A 19,927-nucleotide genomic window follows, 5' to 3' on the forward strand; every position below is an offset into this window, starting at 1 on the left:
GTTGAGCGGTAAAAATGTGCTCTTCCTGCCCATTGATTATATGCCAAAATGCTCCCAGATCTTTTTGTCAATTTCTTAAGTATTGTCTCTGCGTCTCGTTGTAGAAAAGCAGAGCAAGTGAACCTAATGAAATGTCTATCGCTTTGTTTTTGCGCTTTGCATTTGGATAACTTTACAGTAAGAGGCAGACTGGAGCTCGTCTTAGAGTACGTCTTGTCTCTGCTTTCATGAGGGCTAACCTTCCATCATAGACATGGGCATGATTCTTGTTTTATTTGTGCTTATTCAACCTTGGATTTTTGATAACAGCAGTCATTGGTTCCTCAACCATAGAAAAGTTGCCTTCATTGAAAACTTCTAGTTTCCATTCTAATGTGGTTTGACTGCTCCGATCTGCCCATTAATCATTTGTATACCCAAAGAGTTCAGAGTGTTACTCTACTGCCAACCTGTTCCGTATTTTGAATCTAAAGCTATTAGCGTGGAGTCACACTGGTTGCCTCCTACACTTAACGGTACACAGTTGGCGTTGAGATCACCTGACATAAGAACATATCTATAGCCATTACTGGATCTCCAGCTGGAGACCAGGTCAGTGATAATCAGTAAAAAATTCCTCTAGAGCCCCAATACCATTGTGCCAATATATATATCAAATAGTAAAGCATAACAATTGTCTGATCTGACACTTCAATAGCTAGCATACCAAAGGGAAGGTTTTGAATTTGCTTACCAGACATACAACTTAAAGCATTAAGACTTCAAAAAAGAAAGCTTCAATCAACTTGGCGCCACTCTCCCACTGACGAGAATAAAGCCAAGCTAACAAACCTCTCCAAATTGAACAAGAATGAAATAACCAACAATAAAAAGAATATACTTAACGAAAGAATTTCTAAAAGCGAAGTCAGACACCAAGGAACTATTCTCCATCCCTCAGGAAATGGAATCACCGATACCTCAGGCTGATAATACTCCTAAGGATAAGTTCTGGTGCACAGACATTCAAAATGCTCTAGCTAATAAAATCACCTCTCTCCAACTTAAAATAGCTAAAAAGAAAGCTTCACTGCTCCTACCTGAGCAGCAACCCCCACTGTTACACTGGACAGTACCACCCTACCCTTCAGCTTCAAGAAAATGTCTGTTTGCGAGACAGAAAAAATGATACTCTCGCTAAAACCTAAGTGCAAAGAGACAACTGCCCGGGCCAAATTATAAAGGATGCAGCTAGAGACCTAGCCCACTTCATCTCGAAGCCCATCAATGCTTCATTTAAAACAAATTCGGTGCCTAACAATCTCAAAGAATCTTGTGTACTCCCACTGCTCAAAAAACAAACATTAGATCCCTCCATCCCGACCAACTATAGACCCATCACCACAGTCCGCTTCCTACTTAAAATTATCGACAGAGTACCATACCTACAAATACAGGACTATCTAGAAGTCAACCACCTATTAGGATCTCGCCAGTGTGGTTTCCGCCCACTCCACAGCACGGAAACAGCCCTAATAGACCTCAAGACCCAAATTGACGAGTTGAAGGACAAAGGGAAATCAGCTATGCTACTCCTCCTTGACCTATCCACAGCCTTTGACCTGGTAGACCACCAGTCTTATGCAACCACCTTAGGTCGGCTGCCCATTTCTCAAGTGATGCCATAACATGGGTTCAGTCCTTCCTAGCTAACCGAACAATGAGAGTCTTCTCCCCTTCAGCAGCCGCTGACCCCATACAAGTCTCCTGTGGCGTACCCCAGGGATCATGTGTTTCTCCTACCATGTATAACATCTTTACTAAGCCCCTATTTGACAAGTTGGATAGACTGGGTGTCACCTACACTAATTACGCATATGACATCCAGATCCTCATTCCCCTTTCGGGCAACTTTCTGGAAGACTCGGCCTTGGTAAACAGGATATACATCCTCATTCAGGCAATGATGGCATCCCATGGCCTGTGCCTGAATGACGACAAAACGGAGTTACTGATCCAAGGTTCAGAGACAGCCATTAAAAAACTTGACCCCAGCTACGCCTCCTTCAACATTGACAATAACGTCATCAAAGTGATGCCCGCAGTTAAAACACTGGGCTTCTACCTGGACTCCACACTTATCCTTAAGAAGCAAGTTAATTCATTAGCATCATCAACCGCTTATACATGCAAACTGATCCGAGCCTGCAAACCATTTCTTTCTGAATCTAGTTGCATTACCATGGCCAATGCCCTCATAATATCTAGATTGGACTACTGCAATGCCATGTATGCAGGAGCCAACAAGTACATTACAGACAAAATGCAAAGACTTCAAAACAATGCCCTTAGAGCTGCTCTAAATATCCCTAATAGACAGCACATCTCTACATTTAGAAGAGACGTCCACTGGCTCAAGATCAATGACAGGATCCGCCTTAAAATACTCTCTCTCACGTCCAAATGCCTGAACAATATAGCCCCACCCTATCTTGTTGAAAGAATAAACAAGAGACTCACTGCCCGCCCCATGAGATCTGTCAACGCTCACACCCTAGAGATCCCCAGATTTAAACGTACTACAGCAGGTGGCTCCAGCTTCTCAGTTATAGCTGCAGAATCCTGGAACGCACTCCCACTAGATCTCAGAACAGACCAACCTTATTCCAGATTTAGACGAAAAGTCCTTACCTGGATATGTTACAAAGACTCCTAGCCTGCCGCAATTGAATCCTTAGCCCAGACCACAACGGTATTTGCTACCTAATGCCCGTCAGGCTTCTCCGTTCTCAATGTATTTGCTACTATTGCACCAGTTGACTGTAAATATGTAATTTCTACATGTGACTACTAGTCCCTCGCTATCTATGTTACAGTAATTCTTTGTATTTCTTTGTATTTCTTTTTTGTACGTATTTACTCTGCAACTAAGCTTTAAGTATACTTGTAATGTTGCGCCCAGCTACCTGAGGGTTTGGTGCGCCTTACCAAATAAATAAACAAATAAACTAACATAGGTCGTTGCCAAGGGCAAAGACAAGGCCATCCGAAAATCTACCTCCACATCTCTGTTTTGCAGGCTGATGAAAAACTTCGAACACGTCTAGAAAAGGAGCTGAAGTCATCCACGTTTCCTGGAGCATCAAGCAATTACTGCTTCGTAAAAGAGCAATTGTATCAAAATTTGTGAAAAGATGCATATTGCCTCAAGAGTTCCAGGACCCTAGCTTCAGCACCTCTTTTCCAGTTGGGGGTTCGAGTGAACTACATACATCACTGTTTAGGATTAAATCTAAAATGATTATGCCTCTCCAGGCCTTGTACTCTGAAGATAGATGATCTGCTTTGGTTACGTGCTGCATCAGTGTTATGTTGGGCGATCATAGATTGAGGTGAGAAGTCGCGTGTTCGTGAAATAGAATATTTTGTGCACATTCGGATAAGCGAGCGATAGAAAAGCCAATGCTATTTAAGTATGCACGTTCCGAAAGAATCCAGTCAAACACCAGTCTCGATTGAAAATAAAGAAGAGATTTATTTATTATTTATTTGAATTTGTAAAGCACCCACTGCCCTCGGGCAACTATTTTGCTTCCTTGTTAAAACTACTCTTGGAATGTCAGCAGACGAAAGGGAACTTAAAGAGGGAATTTCTGAGAATATCACCAAGACATTAGCACGATTAAGGCAAATGGGGAAGTTATCTCCCAACAGACTAGAAATCACCAATATGTTATCCTCGTGAGGTGTATGCTCATTGGATTGGAAATTCACCTTTTGTATAGGATTAAACATATTTGGGAATGACATCAGCATATCGTGATTGTTCCTAGTAATGGGGCCGGAGAGTCTTTTTCGTTGTACGTCATTATGCCAAGAATATCTACCTTTCTGCATGGGTTGGTGAGTGGGTGTTGCAGTACAGTGTTCCCCTGCAGTCTGTATATGAATGGCCATAAAACCAGATTCCAATTTTTATTTCCTTGATACGCTCCAGGGGGCTGGGAGGTGGGGGGGGGGGAATAGAGACTGAATGGTTGAGGAGGGCGTGCCAGAATGACTGGCTGTGCCAACATCACTCTCATAATCCCTCACCCAATCCGGCTGTATAGCCCGCCGAATTTTCAAGATCTGTTTGGGACAGGAAGCATTTGAATCTTATCATAATGACATTTGCACGGCACAGATGCGATGGATACCGGGGGATCATTCTGAATCGGAGGTGTAGCTTTCATGACATTAGAAGTTAGAGTGCTACTCAAGATTGTATGTATTGGGAGATACTGAGCTTTGCCTGGACCACTGACTGCCCACTCAGATGTCCACACCTTATCGGTTTGCACCATTGTCTCACAATTTTTAGGTGTAATAGGAGTAATGGGCGTAACTCTTATCGCACTTGCAATCATTCTTATCATTCTTCCTCGTACAGGATAAACAGTAAAAAGCTTTTGCAGGAGGAATTATTAGGTTTGTAACCAGGGGAAGACAATCAACTGGGAAGATCATTCCTTCCTGTAAGGTAACAGGATCACTATAGGTCACTGTTTTGACGTTGTTTGCAGACCAACATCGACCTTCTGTCACACCTCTCAGAAAGCGCTGGTCTTTGTGGCACCGTTGGATCCGGAGAAGTACGGCGGCCATTTTTACACCCAAGATGGCCGCTGCTACAGTCAGCTGCGGTCTAGCAGCCTGGTTTCAACATGGCCACTCGGCTCCTCCCTCCCAGCCGGGCACTGTATATCAACATCGGAGCACAACAGACGGATGCGTTGCTACTCCTAGCTACCAACGCTGCATGAGTTTGGATCTAGGGTTTGTTCTTACCTGTCCTTGTCACATCCAGTACTTCTAACTTACCTTCTGTCTCCTTTACTACCAGCTCCCGCTCGTTCCCAGGAAATACACGGTCTGCAGTACGCCTACCGTTCCGCTCCCGCTCGTTTCCTCTCACTCACGAGGAAAACAACCGGACCGCTGCGGAAGGTACCCAGGCCGGACTGACTGTTCCTTATTCTCATTTCACTTATAGATCATTCTGACGTTGTATCTCCCTATCTTGCAGACAGTCTTACTCTTCCGTCTATCCACGGAACCTCCGTCTAATCCTCAGTTAAGCGGGCAGACAATTCTTACCTCAGGTACCTCTTGAGCATTTGATCCTGTTTCCCATTTCTTCTTTTGGATCTTAACTAACCCCCTTCTCTCATCTTAGAGCTGTCCTCCGAGGTTCCCGAGAAACAGAGACTCCGGCATCACTTACCTCTATCTCCCAGTTCGCAACAAGGTGCTTACTGATACCTCTTATCTTTCTTGTTCTAACACTACCAAACACTATTACTTATTGTGTTCTGTCTACTTCCTTGTTGCCTATGGTACGAGATAACCTTATCTGGAATCTTCTCCCTCCTCAAGAATTCAGAAGCAGACGATCGACTGAGACGCAGGGTTTTCTTCCCCCTGAGGGATTCCCTGTACTCTCTCTCCGTCCCTGGGGCTTGACCCCGGGGAGGAAGGGGGGGGGGGATCAGTGGAATCTACGTCAGCATCGCTACTCCTGATCTCCAGTCTCAAGTGATACTAGCCTCCTTCACTGCTGGTGAGTTTGTCCTGGATTCTCTCCTTGTCATTTCCACTGTTTAAACTTATTGAATGGTAATATATATAACACCTTCGTTGTTGAGGGAGGAAGGAAGGGTGCTGGAGCTGACCCTCCAAATAGAGTGGGAACAGCAATACTCGTTCGTGTCAGGAAGATTTTTAACACCAATTAGAGAAGTTCTCAAAAGGTATGTTGGGAGGGTTCAGCATAGGCATCAAAATTGAAGTACATAGATTAGAGTTCCCAGCTCGGATGGCAAATTGTAATTCCGTACTACTTTCTCCAATAACTGTTGTCAGTTGACTTTTAGTCAAATTGTGTGATTTTTGTAGGGATTCTACAATAGAAAGATTGCATAGCCACTTGCGAGAAGAGGTGTTTCGCCATTTTATCATTTTCTGATGTTTGTTTTTTTACCTGGGCGCTTTGAAGTGTTTACAATATACGGACCTTGTGTATGGACCATAGCCACTGTTTGAATGGTGTGTTCAGTGTGAGGAGCTGATAGGGTGGAAATGTCAGAATCAGGGCAAGTCGGAACTGAAGACTTGGCTGTGTTTGATGTAAGACAAACCTCTAAAACAGAGTCTTCCATTAATATTGGGTTGTTACTAGCGAATCTGACGTTATTGTTACATAACTTTTCAGCTGGTTCAAATGAGGGTTGTGCTGCTAAATGCCCTGCACAAGCTTCCAGGTCTTCGATCTTCATATTAATAGCACTTAGGATAGTCGTATGGACCTTGACCTCTTCTCAGATATTGTCATATAATTCAACAAACAAACTGAAGTCCAGGCTGAGGGCTGAGAAGCTGGGAGAAGAAAGCTTGACAAAATCGTCAGCCTTACGTAGAGTATGGTGAATTGCACGCTCACTTGGGTGGAATAGTCGGGGGGGGGGGGGAGATATCGACTGCTCGTTATGGTTCACTTGTGAAAGACAGTCAGTCGGTTCTGGAGGTGATCCAATTCTTGACGCATCACAAGTCTGTTGGATGACACTTTGTGGTCTCGCAGGTGTTTGGGAGTAGGACCGGGTCTGCATACTCGATCCTACTTAAGTCAGTTACCACATTCATCTGTGTGCGGCCTATAGTGGCAGACTTTCTAATTGGCTGGGAGTATTTGACTTTGGTACTAGTCCGTGCAAGTTTAGGAAAATAGTCCATTATACATTGACCAGCTATGGGATACATTGGGGTTGAGAGGCCTAGTTTCTTCATAACAGGTTTTGCTTTGGTGCCCTTTTTTTGTTTTGTGGATGGTGTTACCATTATGTCTTTCGCATCAGTGTTTGTTACTCCAAGATTGTACCTTAAGGCTGCAACAATATTTGCTTCACATCTTAGTGTCTCTGTTTTTTCAGCACTTAGTTTCTCAGTGATTTCAATACTTGTTCTGGAAGAGTCACAAAGAATCTTCATGTTTGGCAAGTCTTTCAGATTGTCCAGAAGATAGATTGGCTCTGTAACAGTGATTTGACTTCTAAGACTAGTTCTTGAGGACATAGTATAAGGTGATGAAGAACAGTAGTTCTGTAGGAACACTGTGGCAAGGAAAAAGGGCTGAATAGGAACAGCCGTGCAGTCACCCAAAAAGGGCTCAAAGGGCTCACAACAATGCTGCCACACAGTTTTACTTGCAGCAAAGATCAGAGTATGAATATCAAGGGCTAGAGAATCACTCATGGAAGAGCCTGTGAGCGGAAAGACAGTCCGAAATAACTTGCCTCCGAGGGAGCTACTATGAAGGATTAGGGAAAGGCGCCTCGCATCGGGGGCTAGATTGCAGTAAAAGCCAGTGGGAGGGGGCTGCTGGAAAGGAAAAGAGAAAAAAGTGGGAGATGGCCTTGCACAAGGGGTTAGGCGGGGTGTGGTATGCACTCACCACCTATTAACTTGGGCTCACCAGACTCACACTTTCTATATTTCTAGTTCCTAATTTTACCTCTACCTCCAGAATGCCATGGAACTTCATTGCGCCAACAGCTGCCAACTGCCACCAATCACCAGGCTTTCGCCGGCCGCCCTCCCTTGCTCAGGAGTCTCTCTCGCGGATCTCTCTCTCTCTCTAACGCGGATATCTCCAACAAGCAGCGTCAACGACAGTGAACAGCAAAACAGAAGTTTGAGGAAAGGATTTACGAGCGTGCTTCGAACGTACTGAGAGGTTTGTCAAACCGCACTGCAACTCTGACAAACTAAGCCGCTTCCGACAGCTCTTTAGGTAACTGATCGCTAGTGACAATCCTGGGGTTGCGGAACACCTGGACTACGGAGGGAATGGCTGCCACCTGACAAGAGACAGGGGTATGACCCTTAGCGAACCCCTTTACAATCCTGAAAATAAAAACCCTGGAACTGTCTTCAAGATCTGGTTTGTTCTTGAGGCCACCTGTAACGAGAAAGAAAAGCACAGTATTTGCCATAGCAACAGCTGTAGCATTTTGAATGATGCAGTCTATTGAAATGCGATTTCCTTCTTCCGTTAATGACACCTGTGTGCGTGCAAAATCCAAAAGTTTCTGGATATGGCTGCTGGGTTTTCCAGATATCGTACAGCTGGATTATGGGAATGATAGTATGGTTTTATGGAAACACAAACCTGTGCAAGCAGGGTTTACACTGTGATTCAGGGTACTATCTGGTGTTGATTGAGAATGCCCAGCGGGTCTGCAGTTGGTGTCATCCAGAGGTAGAGATGTGATACTTGACCTGGTTTAACCTGCATAGACTGAGCACATGTTGCTGGTCGTTAATGAAACCGCAAGTCATGGTCTATGGTCCACAAAAGGATGACCATTGCAGCTAGTAAAATAGTGGAAGAGCCTTGCGCACCTGATCCAGAGATAGCTTTGTAATCTGCATGCTACCTGGGGACAAACACCCACACAGACACATTACCCTCTGGTTTCCACGACTGTCAAAATTAATACCCATGAGAAAGGTGATGATAACATTTATTTAGGCACCAAGACAATTCAGCTCGTCATTTGCACTATATTAACGGTTTATGGTTAACCTTTTGACCACCACCACATGTTGTGGAAATGTGTCATTTTTAGAAAAAATGCGCACAATTTGTAAACTAATTTTCTGAAAAATATATACACATTCATGGTTGATATTTGGGAAGCCAAGCCAGAGACAACAGTTCAACAAATAGTGTGGAACTCTATGGGTTGGCCTGTGCTCTCCTTTGGTTTCTGGACATGTCATCTAGTTTGGGGGCTGTTAAGCACCTAGCGTCAAATGCTCTGTGCCTACACAAAATCAGAAAACACAATTCTAAGTATTGGCTCGGATTTGGTTGCGCCTCATGAGTTTTTCCCATGGTTAAGAACTATTTGTGGACCCTAAAATAGGGCAGAGATCACGTTCAGAGGCGTTGCTAGGGGGGGGGCTAAGGGGGCTATAGCCCCTGATCTTTTGGTTGTAGCCCCGGATAGAATCTCAGGAGCTACAGCCAAAAGACTAGCTAGCCCCAGTCCCAAATAGTTCTGACATCAGCTTAGCCCCGGGTCTTTTCCAGACCTAGCAACTCCCCTGATCACGTTTATTAAATAATTTAAATGCATACTCTTTTGGAATAGCTAAATATCACAACCTCATTCTGTCACGATTACAATAATTGGTCTCAACAGGGACTACTATCACAAGGGCAGCTGAAGTGCTGCACCAGGTGAATCCCCTTACTTCTGGACAGTAGAGCAAGCAATTGCATGGCTGAGAATAGGCTACGGTAATCATATGTTTGCTGGCCCCCCGAATTATCGCTGCCTGCTGTCAATGCTGCAGTTCTCTCGATTTCTTTACGCAGACTTCTAAACACATCACTCTCACTCTGGCATCACTGCCTTGGCTTCCATTTAAGGGAAGACACTTGAGTTTCTATCAGATCAAGATGCAATTTCCAGAGGAAAGGAGTAATATATGCAGGAAAAATCTGTTGAGACTTCAAGCATCTAAGCTGAGAAAGAAGAAAAAATAACTGTTTAGGAGCTGGCCATTAGCATATGGAAACAGCCACAACAGATTTACCGTAAATCATTTGTTCAAATTACAGAAACAGCTAAAAACACGTAGTTGAGATTTTTTTTTCTGTAAAGGAGTGGTGTGCTGGGTTGTATTCCATATTGTGACTTCTGAATTTCTTAATCTTGTATATTGTTTTTCTTCATCACATATTTCTGAATTATTTGAATTTGCTTCTACACTTTTACCCCCTAGCGCTCATACAAAAAAAAACAAACGCAATGAAATAAGACAGATATAATAAAGATTCCCTTTCCAATTCTCTCGTTCTTATATTATGCAGACACCTGTTTTGTGCTTGAAGTAAAACAATTACATTTAAATTACAAGGGTGAAATGGGCAAAAGAAAGTCTTCAGTATGATAGGTTAACCAGTAATTACTGTAATTGCAGGTCTGATTGTAGGGCCTAAATTGAATTGAATGTGAATAAGTGTGCCATTATGTTTCAGACACAAAACCAAGATGAATAAGCTTTCTCAAAAGGTCTAGTATTTTTCCAGAATGGACAAAAGCAACCAAGTAAGCCTCACAGAAAAGATGAGAGATTGGACAAAAGCTTTTTCCAGCTTTGGAAACTACTCAATAAGCAAAGTTCCATTATTGGGATATGTATAATAATTTCCCTCAATTTCATCATTTTGTTTTTCTTTTAAAATGGTTCCCATATTCTACAATGTCTACATTTTGGGAAACAAATTACCCATAACTAACAAACTGGCAACACTGCTTAGCTGTAGTTCATAATTACCCTAACACATCCTGAGATCACTCTGCACGTAATACAAACGTTACTAATGTAAAAATAAATGTGTTTATCTTGTGCCCTCATAATCACTGCCTTATAGCTCTTTCTTTCAAACTATGTTCATGTAATGCATAAGGTGTTTAGGAACTCAAATATCCTGACAAGGGAGTGATTATCCTAAAAAAAGAAAAACTTAAAATAATTACCATTTAACACATGGAAAAAAGAAAAAGGCTCACATGAGAGTGATGTACATCGGGTAATGGCACTGGCAAACAACTTACCTCCAGATCGTTTCCAGGACTTAAAATGCTGCAGTACAACATCTTCCAACTTCTTCAATTTTGGATGACTATAAACAAAAGTCGGCTTCTGCCCAGGCCCTAAAAGGAAATTATTTGAAAAAATGCATTCAAAAACCTGGCATCATTTGTTTTCAAGGACAACTATTTTTAATAATAATATAATTTATGATCGCTATCCTATGCAAGAAACTTTATAAACTTTAATAATGCTCATTAAAAATGTAATTAATAAATCTACCAAGCCATTAGATCCATTCATAAAGACCAAATTTTATGTCAACCGTGCAAGTTAAAAGCACATATGACCCATAGGCAACTTGCAAATGGTCCCTCTGCATGCCAAAAACTTAACATTAAACTTCCTCTTTTCAGTACCCAAAGATATCTACAAGTTTAGATCAATGAAACCTGTAATTGCAAGGTGTTGGTTGCTTGCATGTGAATAGGACTCTGTTCTATAGTCTTGAAATGGAAAAAAGTGTTACTCTCAACTGAACCAATGTTAGGAAGATGTAGCCAATCCATTAAATTACTTTTATTCCTGCATTTATAACTGGAAAAGAAAACCTACAGCTACTGGAATGCAAAGGAGAAAAACAGGCTGGAGGGCTTCAACGCGGAGACTAAATAACTGCTCTGCAAAATACAAATATGCAGCACCCTAAAGTAGAAACATCAGAAGTGTAATGAAAACAGCTTAGAGCCAAACGTTCTTTCGGTCTCTTCCTACTGGTACCCATGTGAAACCATGTCTACAGAAGTATTATTATGGAGCACTAAGAACTGTTAATGTTCTCCACAATACTTGGGTTTCTAAACGCTAATCCCTTTAGTTTTTCTATTTCATAAAACACAAACTTGGGCCAAAGGAGCACTTTCTAGGAAAACGTTATTATAGCAGAAATATCTTGAATGCGAGTATGGTTTTATAGAGTCTGGCGCAGTCTGGATAATGGAAACATGCATGTGATGGGATCAGGTTAGGAACTTCTACTTAGGATCGTAGTAGATGGCAAACTGCATAGTTGCTCTTTACATATTTACAATTTGGGGAAACGAGAGAACATTATTCACAGAGAATTGCAAAATGTTTAGGTCAGGGGCCAAAAATTGGGATTAGAACCCAGCCCCCCAGAATTCAAGATGAGCAATTTAGCTACTAGGTCATATCTCATTGTGCCCTGAATGGGTGACAATAAAGGCTGAAGTTTTCCACTGTTTAAAAGATTAAACTAAGATCTTGTTAATGCAAGAGACCCATTTTACCTACCATGATTTTGAAGCTTCTCTGAAAATATTGAAACCTTTGCTTCTTTTCTTTTTTTAAAAAAAACTCTTTTTATTAGTGGTCACAGAGATACACAACACCATTACAACTTCATATTTCAGGCAAAGATGAACAAAAGAAAGAGGAAAAAGAAAAAAAACAAGGCACATGGTATATATCCCCAAGAGGTGGTATGCCTACACAATTTCATCATCATCGGAAAGCATGTCACACAAGTACGTTCTGAATGGTCCCCAAATATCTTTAGGTCTGCACGCCACTGGGCGAGTGAGGACAATCTGTTCTTCAGCCTCGTTGACGTATCTCAATTCCCTAAGGAAATGTTTCACAGTGGGTAGCGCCGTACTCTTCCATTGTTGTAAGATGCATTTTTTGGCCACTGCACACGACACATTAAATAATCTCCTGGTCTTTTCAGAGCACTTGTCTATGTCCCCAAATAAATATTTCTGCGGGGTTAATGTAGGGGGAATTTGTTTAATTTCTTCCAGGATGTCCGCCACCTCCCGCCAGAACCTAGCCACCATCGGACATCCCCAGTACATGTGGAACGAACCAGCCTGATCCATCTTGCATTTGGGACATTCACCGGGACTATCAGGCACAAACTGGCTATTTTGGCCGGGGTGTAGTGTAATCTATTTAGCATTTTGAACTGGATCAGGCATAATCCAGCGTTCAGGGAGACCCTCTTTGTTAGGGAGCCCAGGTCCTATCATCTATGGGGATTTGAAGATCTTTTTCCCCATTTACTTTTTACTAGGTTAGTCGTGGGGGAATGCGTTTGCACCGCAGTGTACAGACTGGAAATCCTCAGACAGTCTCCAGAAGTTATCAACTGTATACAAGGGTGTGTAGGGGGTTCATCAGGAAAGGACGGCCAGTGTTTCTGAAAGGCAGATCTCATGCCATAGTACGGCAATGTCCTGAGCGGGCCCCTACTGAATGCCCCCGTGATCGCCTGAAGGGTCGCAAATTTCCCATCAATAAACATGTCACCCAGTTTCATCTCTCCACTGGGATCCCAGGACTCACATAGGCTGTTGTCATGTGTTGGTGGCATGCCAGGGTAGCTCCACAGGGGAACTTCAGGGTTGTATGGGGACAGCACTTCCAGTGTTCTAAATATAGCTCTCCACGCACCAACCGTGCAGCTCACTGGGTTAAAGTCACACGTCTTTGTAGTGTGCATCAACCTTTGTTTCTTTTCAAAGACATGAAACAGGGCAGAGTCTGAAATTGATGGAGCTTAGAACTATTTAGCTCCTGCTTGTGGCCTAGAAGAGCCTGGTTAGCTCGACACCAACAGCTCCTTTTGGCTCCCCAAGACATCTGATGACGGACAAACACACCTGTGTGGATTTAACTCTGTGCATTTGAGACAATCTATAAATAAACATGAGGACACATGTATTTGGCATTTAAAGCATAAGGGGACATAAATAACAAGTGATAAGTTTGCATCTTATGTGGAAGTTCGATTTGGTGAATGCCAGGACAAGCTGATAGTTCCCCAGCGGTAGCTCTTGGTTACTTTTTTACTGCTGGATACAGAGGAGATGCTTTTAGCTGTTTATCAAATCTTAATTCCATTCCCTGTAGAGACTATAATTCTTACCTCAAAGAAGAGTGAGGTAGAACGTTTACAAACAAGAACAGAACTAGGTACATCAAACTCCTACATTACATACTTCAACAGGTCAGGCCCATTTCTAGAACTATGCGGAGGACACATTTTAGCTTGGATACATTGCAACTATGCTGCCAATTTTTATCAAAATGAAAACCCTTTTTAATGCAGAGGGATGTTGGTTGAAATCCAAGTGGCTTAGTCTCAATCAAGTCCAGACAGAACTACTTCTGGTGAATGAGTACATTGTTTATTTTAGATCTATATAATAATCCATAAAACATACATATAAAAACCACTACTACAGGTCCCTATTGATGGTACCTACCATAGGTCCCTACAAAAAATGGCAAGGTATGAGGCCATCCAGTCAGGCAGTGAGAGTGGAAGATACTGTTGTGCTGTAGAACCTCCAAGACAAAGATCCTCTCTATTGATAATTCGTAGCACCAGCAGCTTTGTCTTGAGTACTGGGATAGACACAGTTACTATACTTGGAGGATTATTGAAATGAGAACCCATACCCACAGATCCAAGGGTCTATTTAATATATCCCAGCTATTCAATCGTCTCGTAGTTACCCAGGAGTAATTGTGAGAGGTCAGAAATTCGAGGCGGACAACTTTGTGAAGGTTTTTCAAAAAATGCCATGTTATTAAACTCAAAAAGGGTTTGATAAATGCCTCCCTACCCCTACTCTGACAAGGATTTCCAGGCTTAAAATAAACCAAAGGAAACAATCTCACTAAAGGATTCTGTCACTCACACTTGTATATATAACAAACTCAATAAGGTACCGTATGGCAATTCAGATACAACAACATCAACAGTCCTACTTAAGATCAAGTCATTGTTTATCCTTGTAACCTGGCTGAGTCTCCCTTCACAAGATTGAATCAGGATTTCAACCGACAGTACAAAAGAACAAAGTTCCAATAAGTCTCTCGATAGTACTTGACCAACAATTCAAAATGTTCAATAAGTCTTATCTCTCCACTGGTGGTAGAGAGTTCCACATAACTGCATCTCAGAAGAATAAATGTACTTTCACAGTTCATCAGTATCAACAAAAATACACCCATCAGGATAACTCTGCAACAGTTCACACAATACTTGCATCAGCAATATTGGTTTGTAAGGATGATTTCACAACTAATCACAATATGCTTTTGTGGTCTTGCGACTTCAACACTTTCAACCAAACCACAGTACTTCAATGACTTCTGCCTGGTCTACTCGCCTGCAAGGCCTATGCTACAAGGTCCCTTTGTCCTGGTGTATTGCCCTGCCAGGACTAGCAAAACTACTACTTTTACAAGTACTCCTGTGGTTTGGTTGCGTCTTAAAACAACTCAAAAAGTCTTATAATTTGATCAACAACAATTTGGACTACTACTTCGGGGAAAACATGAGACAAATTGGCTCTGTCTGTTCCACACTTTTGATTGCCACATGCAAGTTATGCCCCTCTCCTCATTAACACCTTTTGTCAGAACGGCAGCCTTCCTGCCACTCTCGCTTTTCCCCTCTTGCATTAACTAAGTGCTGACAATGGCTTTTACTCACTTCTGCACCTCGTTGGCTTAGGCAATACTTGTTTAGGTCAGTACCCCTATTGCTTCTTTCTTCCTCTGACAATAGAGTTTACAAACAGCCCGTTTCTTAATTGTTCCCTCTTGGCTTTGGCAATGGTTGTTTATGTTTGTTTGTAGCAATATTGCCTCCTTATACTGTTGGTAAGTGTTCTGACCTTTAAATTCACAATAATATTGCTTGTCAAGTTCTTATACTGGCACTTTCTCCACGTTGGGTTTGCTTGGTTTGCAAAATAATCATCTTTCTGCTTTACATCAGTTTGACATACTTCATGCTTAAGTTTCTGCCACTTTACTCCTTTTCCATTAGTTCGATATTCAAAAGGCCTGTTTCGGGCCAGCGGGCGGTTACAGAGCGATCCGGACTCACAACACACAAGTGAACTCACCGGGTTTGATTTGCGCGTCGGCTCGCCATGCTGCCTTCGGGGTCCCGCTTTCTTCTGCTCTGGGTGGCGTGGAAAATAGCCTCACTTGGTGTTCCTTGACCTGCGCTGAACATAACAGGAGCAATCCCTGCTCCAAAGGCTCTCTGGTGCTCGCCTGCCACCAGAGTCTGCCTGGTTGGGGAAAGACTTCTTAGCTTCACGCTTCCAACTGCGCTACCTCTGCAACCACGATCTTCAGGGGGAAGGCTTGTACAAATAACAGTTCCTGCTGCACAATCTCAGCACTTCAGGTCTTTGAAGGAAGAGACTCTCTCAGAACTGGCATCTGTACTGGACACCATGGCGGTTCCAGCGTCTCTACTCTCCTTCAGCTGCAACTGCAATTTGGAGCTACTGCAACCACTCCGCCTTCCACTACTACTCTCCTCTATGGCCTGCACCTGAGGGGGACTTTTATGCCTCCCAGTCCCACTCAGGTGTGGGTTATTAACCCGGTTAACCTGCAACTTCGACTCTAGGATCTCTTCATCCCTCTTCTTCGTCCTAGTACTTTTAGCATTATGGAACTTTAAGTCCCTGATGTAAAATGTGCTGTTTTGAAGGGGATAATTACTCCTAATTATATTTTTTAAAGGAGTTTCACAAGAGTTTACTGAATGGTTTTGTTCTCTACGGAAATTAGGACTCTCAGAACTTAATAAGTGAACATTTTAAGATTCAACTTCAATATTCCTTTGCTGAACATGGGAGCTTTCACCTCTATATGTGTGCTTAACTTTGGGAAGAAGATTCTTACTCCCAATACAGAATTGTTGAGAACAGATTTTACCATCATCAGGATAAAAAGCTTTGGAAAAGAATAACTCCCTCTGACAGCAATCCATTATATATTCAGGCATTTACTGGCTCTTCCTCCCCTGAGGAAGAGAAATACTGTGTCTATCCCAACGGAGTCCTCCAGCTCCCTTGGTGATCTTCTCCTCCCTGGTGATCCTCCCAACTAATACCAGCCCCAGGGTCGTATCAGGTAGCAGCTGCCTTTCCCATGCAACCTGGGAGGAGCCTTTAGGTAGGGGTTTTGTGAGGACTCTGCAGGGTCCATCACATAATATATGCTTCAATAGAAATGTAGTGAGACACCCATCATCCTATCGCCACAGAGAATGCCAGAAGAGAATAGAATTAAGGTGCAGAGGGTCGAATATAAAAACCTGCCCAGTCTCAAGACGTGTAATGTACACTGCATTCGAAGCGGGCACCCTCATTAGGCGAGAGAGAAATACATTCTCTTCAGACTGTACCCCCCAACATTGCCTGTACCCCATAATTCGCCACCATAAGCATCTACTTCCACCCCCTTTCACCCTACACACAGTCAATAAGCGTGGAACTGAAATGTGGGTGTTGTAAAAGTTTGGCATCATCCGCATAGCTCCGGACCAGCAACTTTCTTTCCTCACAATGCAGAACATCTGCACCCAATCTCTCTAGGTGCTAGGGGAGACTATTAACAAACATTGAAAAGCAGTGGGGCCAGGACGCAGCTCTGGTGAACACCCTTACTCACAAGTATCCTACCGTGAACCTCACCTCTGTTACCGTAGCAAATGCAAACACTTGTATCAGTATGTAGAACCTCCAAGACTCCCAGCAATGGTTGTGGTATCCCCATTTCATCCAGAGATCTCCAAAGAAGCTCCGGTCCACTTGGTCAAATGCAGAGCTCATATCCATTAAGGCCACAGACAGGAGCACTCAGAATGATAATATATTTGGATATAATTAAATAAAAGATTGCCACGCTGATTGATTGTGCCCATGCCTGGTCTAAATGCCGGCTGTGTCTCTGAAAGAATATTACAATCTACTGAGAGGTGTGCAGTGAATCTGGTTGTGAATTCAGCTGGTACACATGTTTCCTGGAACCAGGGACTGGCTATGCAAGTCATTAAGTCCCTGACAGAGGTCCTGGAAACTACTAGGGAGTGAAAACTACAGGTTTTCAGTCCGGTTAAGTTTGAGGAATTCTCAACATACTTAATCCTAAAACATCTCGGAAAGGGTCACGGGGGAAGACTAATTCCAACCAAAAAAACCACACTCACGCAAATAACATTGAACTGGAGCAAAGGAAAAGAGTGTTGAAGAAAGAACTGAGATCTATAGGGCATAGACCCGATATATCCCCTTGCTCCATAGTTGCCCTGAGAACACCTATGTCTGTCAAACCCGAATTGGTTGAGATCCAATAGGAGCAGGAGAAGCAAGGAGGATGCTGAAGCTCTACTGACCACCTTAAGAAAAAAGGAACTTGCATACCTTTTGGCGATTGATGAACTCGACTGACGCCTCGGATTCTGTGAAACAAATCAACGTGGCCCCTGAAAATGACTAGTAGCTGCACTTCTCTGACCTTTATGCACAGCCTAGTAAATCCGTTAGGTTCACTTTACCTGATGTAGGAGATAGAATGGACTAAGCAGCATTTGATGAGGACAAGATACTGGATGCCCAGAAGAGGATTAGTTCCTCGAGGGCTCCGGGTCCCAATCGCTTATCAAATTACATGTTTAAGGCAGATCCTCTGGCATGGGCAAGAGATCCGAGTGTGCCGTTTAAGAACGTAGTGACGCAGGACATGTTTCCAGCTTCGTTGTCTAGGTCACACATAGTTCGCATTTTTAAACAAGGTCTGAAAACAAGTCCTTTGAATTATCAGACAATAGCCCTAATTGATGCGGACAGCAAAGTATTTGCATCCATCGTGCTGTCCCATCTGGAGGAGTGGGCGGTAGCGGCAGGTAGGCTGGCCAAATGGCAAACAGGATTACTTCGAAACATGGGAACCAATCTTAACAGGGCACTTATCATACTTGTCAAACACTTAGCGTGGGATGGGAAATACAACACTGTTTTCATAGCCTCCATAGATTTAACCGCCGCATTCAACGTGGTGGATCGCCAACTTCTGTGGTCTAAGCTTCACCCATGGGCGGTGCCTGTCCTCATTGGCCTACATGCACAGTCTGAAATTCAGGTGTGGTGGAACAGTGAAGGGGCTTTGTCGCGCCGTATTTACACAAGTAGGGGCGTCAGGCAGGGTTGTGTTTTTTGCACCCTGCCGGTTCAACCTTTACTTGTCGGATATTGGCGAGCATCTAAAATCGGCCGTTACTTGTGTCTCCTGCAATTGACCAATGGAAGCCGTATTGGGTGTCGTATGCAAGCAACTTTCTCATCTTTGATGTCACCCCGGTGGGACTACAAAGGTTGCTGGTTTCATCTGCTGCCTATATTCACTCATTTTCTGAACATTAACCCCTCCAAAACAAAGATCCTTCAGTGCTCTAGGGGTAGAAGCATAGTTAATTACAAATGGTATATTGGGAACGAGGCAATTCAGAGTGTGGACTCGCTGGTATATCTGGGCTTTATCATCCAGGCTACCCCAAGTCGAAACAAGATGTAAGTTTGGGTAAGAGATTGAATTCTCCCTCTAATAAATCAACTGGTGAGGTGGATAGCTGATATCGCAGTTAAGCCTCTAAATCCGCCCTTAAATATTACAAAGGGAAATTAGTTCCCAGAGTCACACATGGGTTGGAATTATACTCATTGGCCTTATTAGATATCCTGCCCAGCTTGGAAACCTTGGTTTGGCGTAGGGTGCTGAGGGTGCCTAATGCAGTTCCTATTGATGAAATCAGGTACGGATTAGGCATAACCTTGTTGACAGCACGTGTAGAGTGGACATTTTTGTCACTCTTGAGGAAAATATTGACATCAGGGAGGGTTTCCTTCGTTAAAGGTTAACTTTGTTTAGCCATGAAAACAATAAAAAAAGTCCCACATATTGTAATGAAATCATCAAAGGCCCTGGAATCATGTGTGGGGTAGTGTTAGAGTCGAGGTAGGTCCTAATATTATCCACTTTGCATTAACAGCTTTCCTTAGGTACTCTGTTAAGTCCGGCTTGCAGAGCAAAGCTCGACCACTGTTACATCTAGCCTATCAGAATGGATGGTACATATCTATGTCGGGACCCATAACACTACCCCATAACTAGGACACAGATAGTGGGTGGTGGTCACTATTACAACAGTCAAGGATATCAAATCCTTTAATGTGCGTCCAGCGTGACATGGGGGATCAGGATGTAAACGATAATGCTTCTTTTAAAATGTCCATTATTAAATGTAACATTGCCGACAGAAGGAGATTCAAATCTCCCACTGATGGCTCTATAGCCTGTTTTAATCATAGCATCCCATAACACTAGGGTAGCATTTAAGGGGCTAGTATCCACTAAACAGGGGCTCAGAACAGAGTTATGACGCTCCTCATCTTTATAGAAA

At 43.0% G+C, this 19,927-nt stretch overlaps 1 protein-coding gene across 2 annotated transcripts in view; it reads right to left on the bottom strand.

Moving 5' to 3' along the window:
* FANCM (FA complementation group M) overlaps window positions 1-19,927 on the bottom strand; it is a 1,896,264-nt gene that overhangs the window by 1,020,306 nt on the left and 856,031 nt on the right. For both annotated transcript variants that reach the window (XM_069638749.1, XM_069638750.1), the window contains one exon: window positions 10,650-10,748. In XM_069638749.1, the coding sequence (XP_069494850.1) occupies window positions 10,650-10,748 (99 nt within the window). The remainder of the gene's footprint in view (window positions 1-10,649; window positions 10,749-19,927) is intronic.

This window comes from Ambystoma mexicanum, chromosome 14 (assembly GCF_040938575.1).
Source record: "Ambystoma mexicanum isolate Mex_15411 chromosome 14, UKY_AmexF1_1, whole genome shotgun sequence".
Lineage (NCBI taxonomy): Eukaryota > Metazoa > Chordata > Amphibia > Caudata > Ambystomatidae > Ambystoma > Ambystoma mexicanum.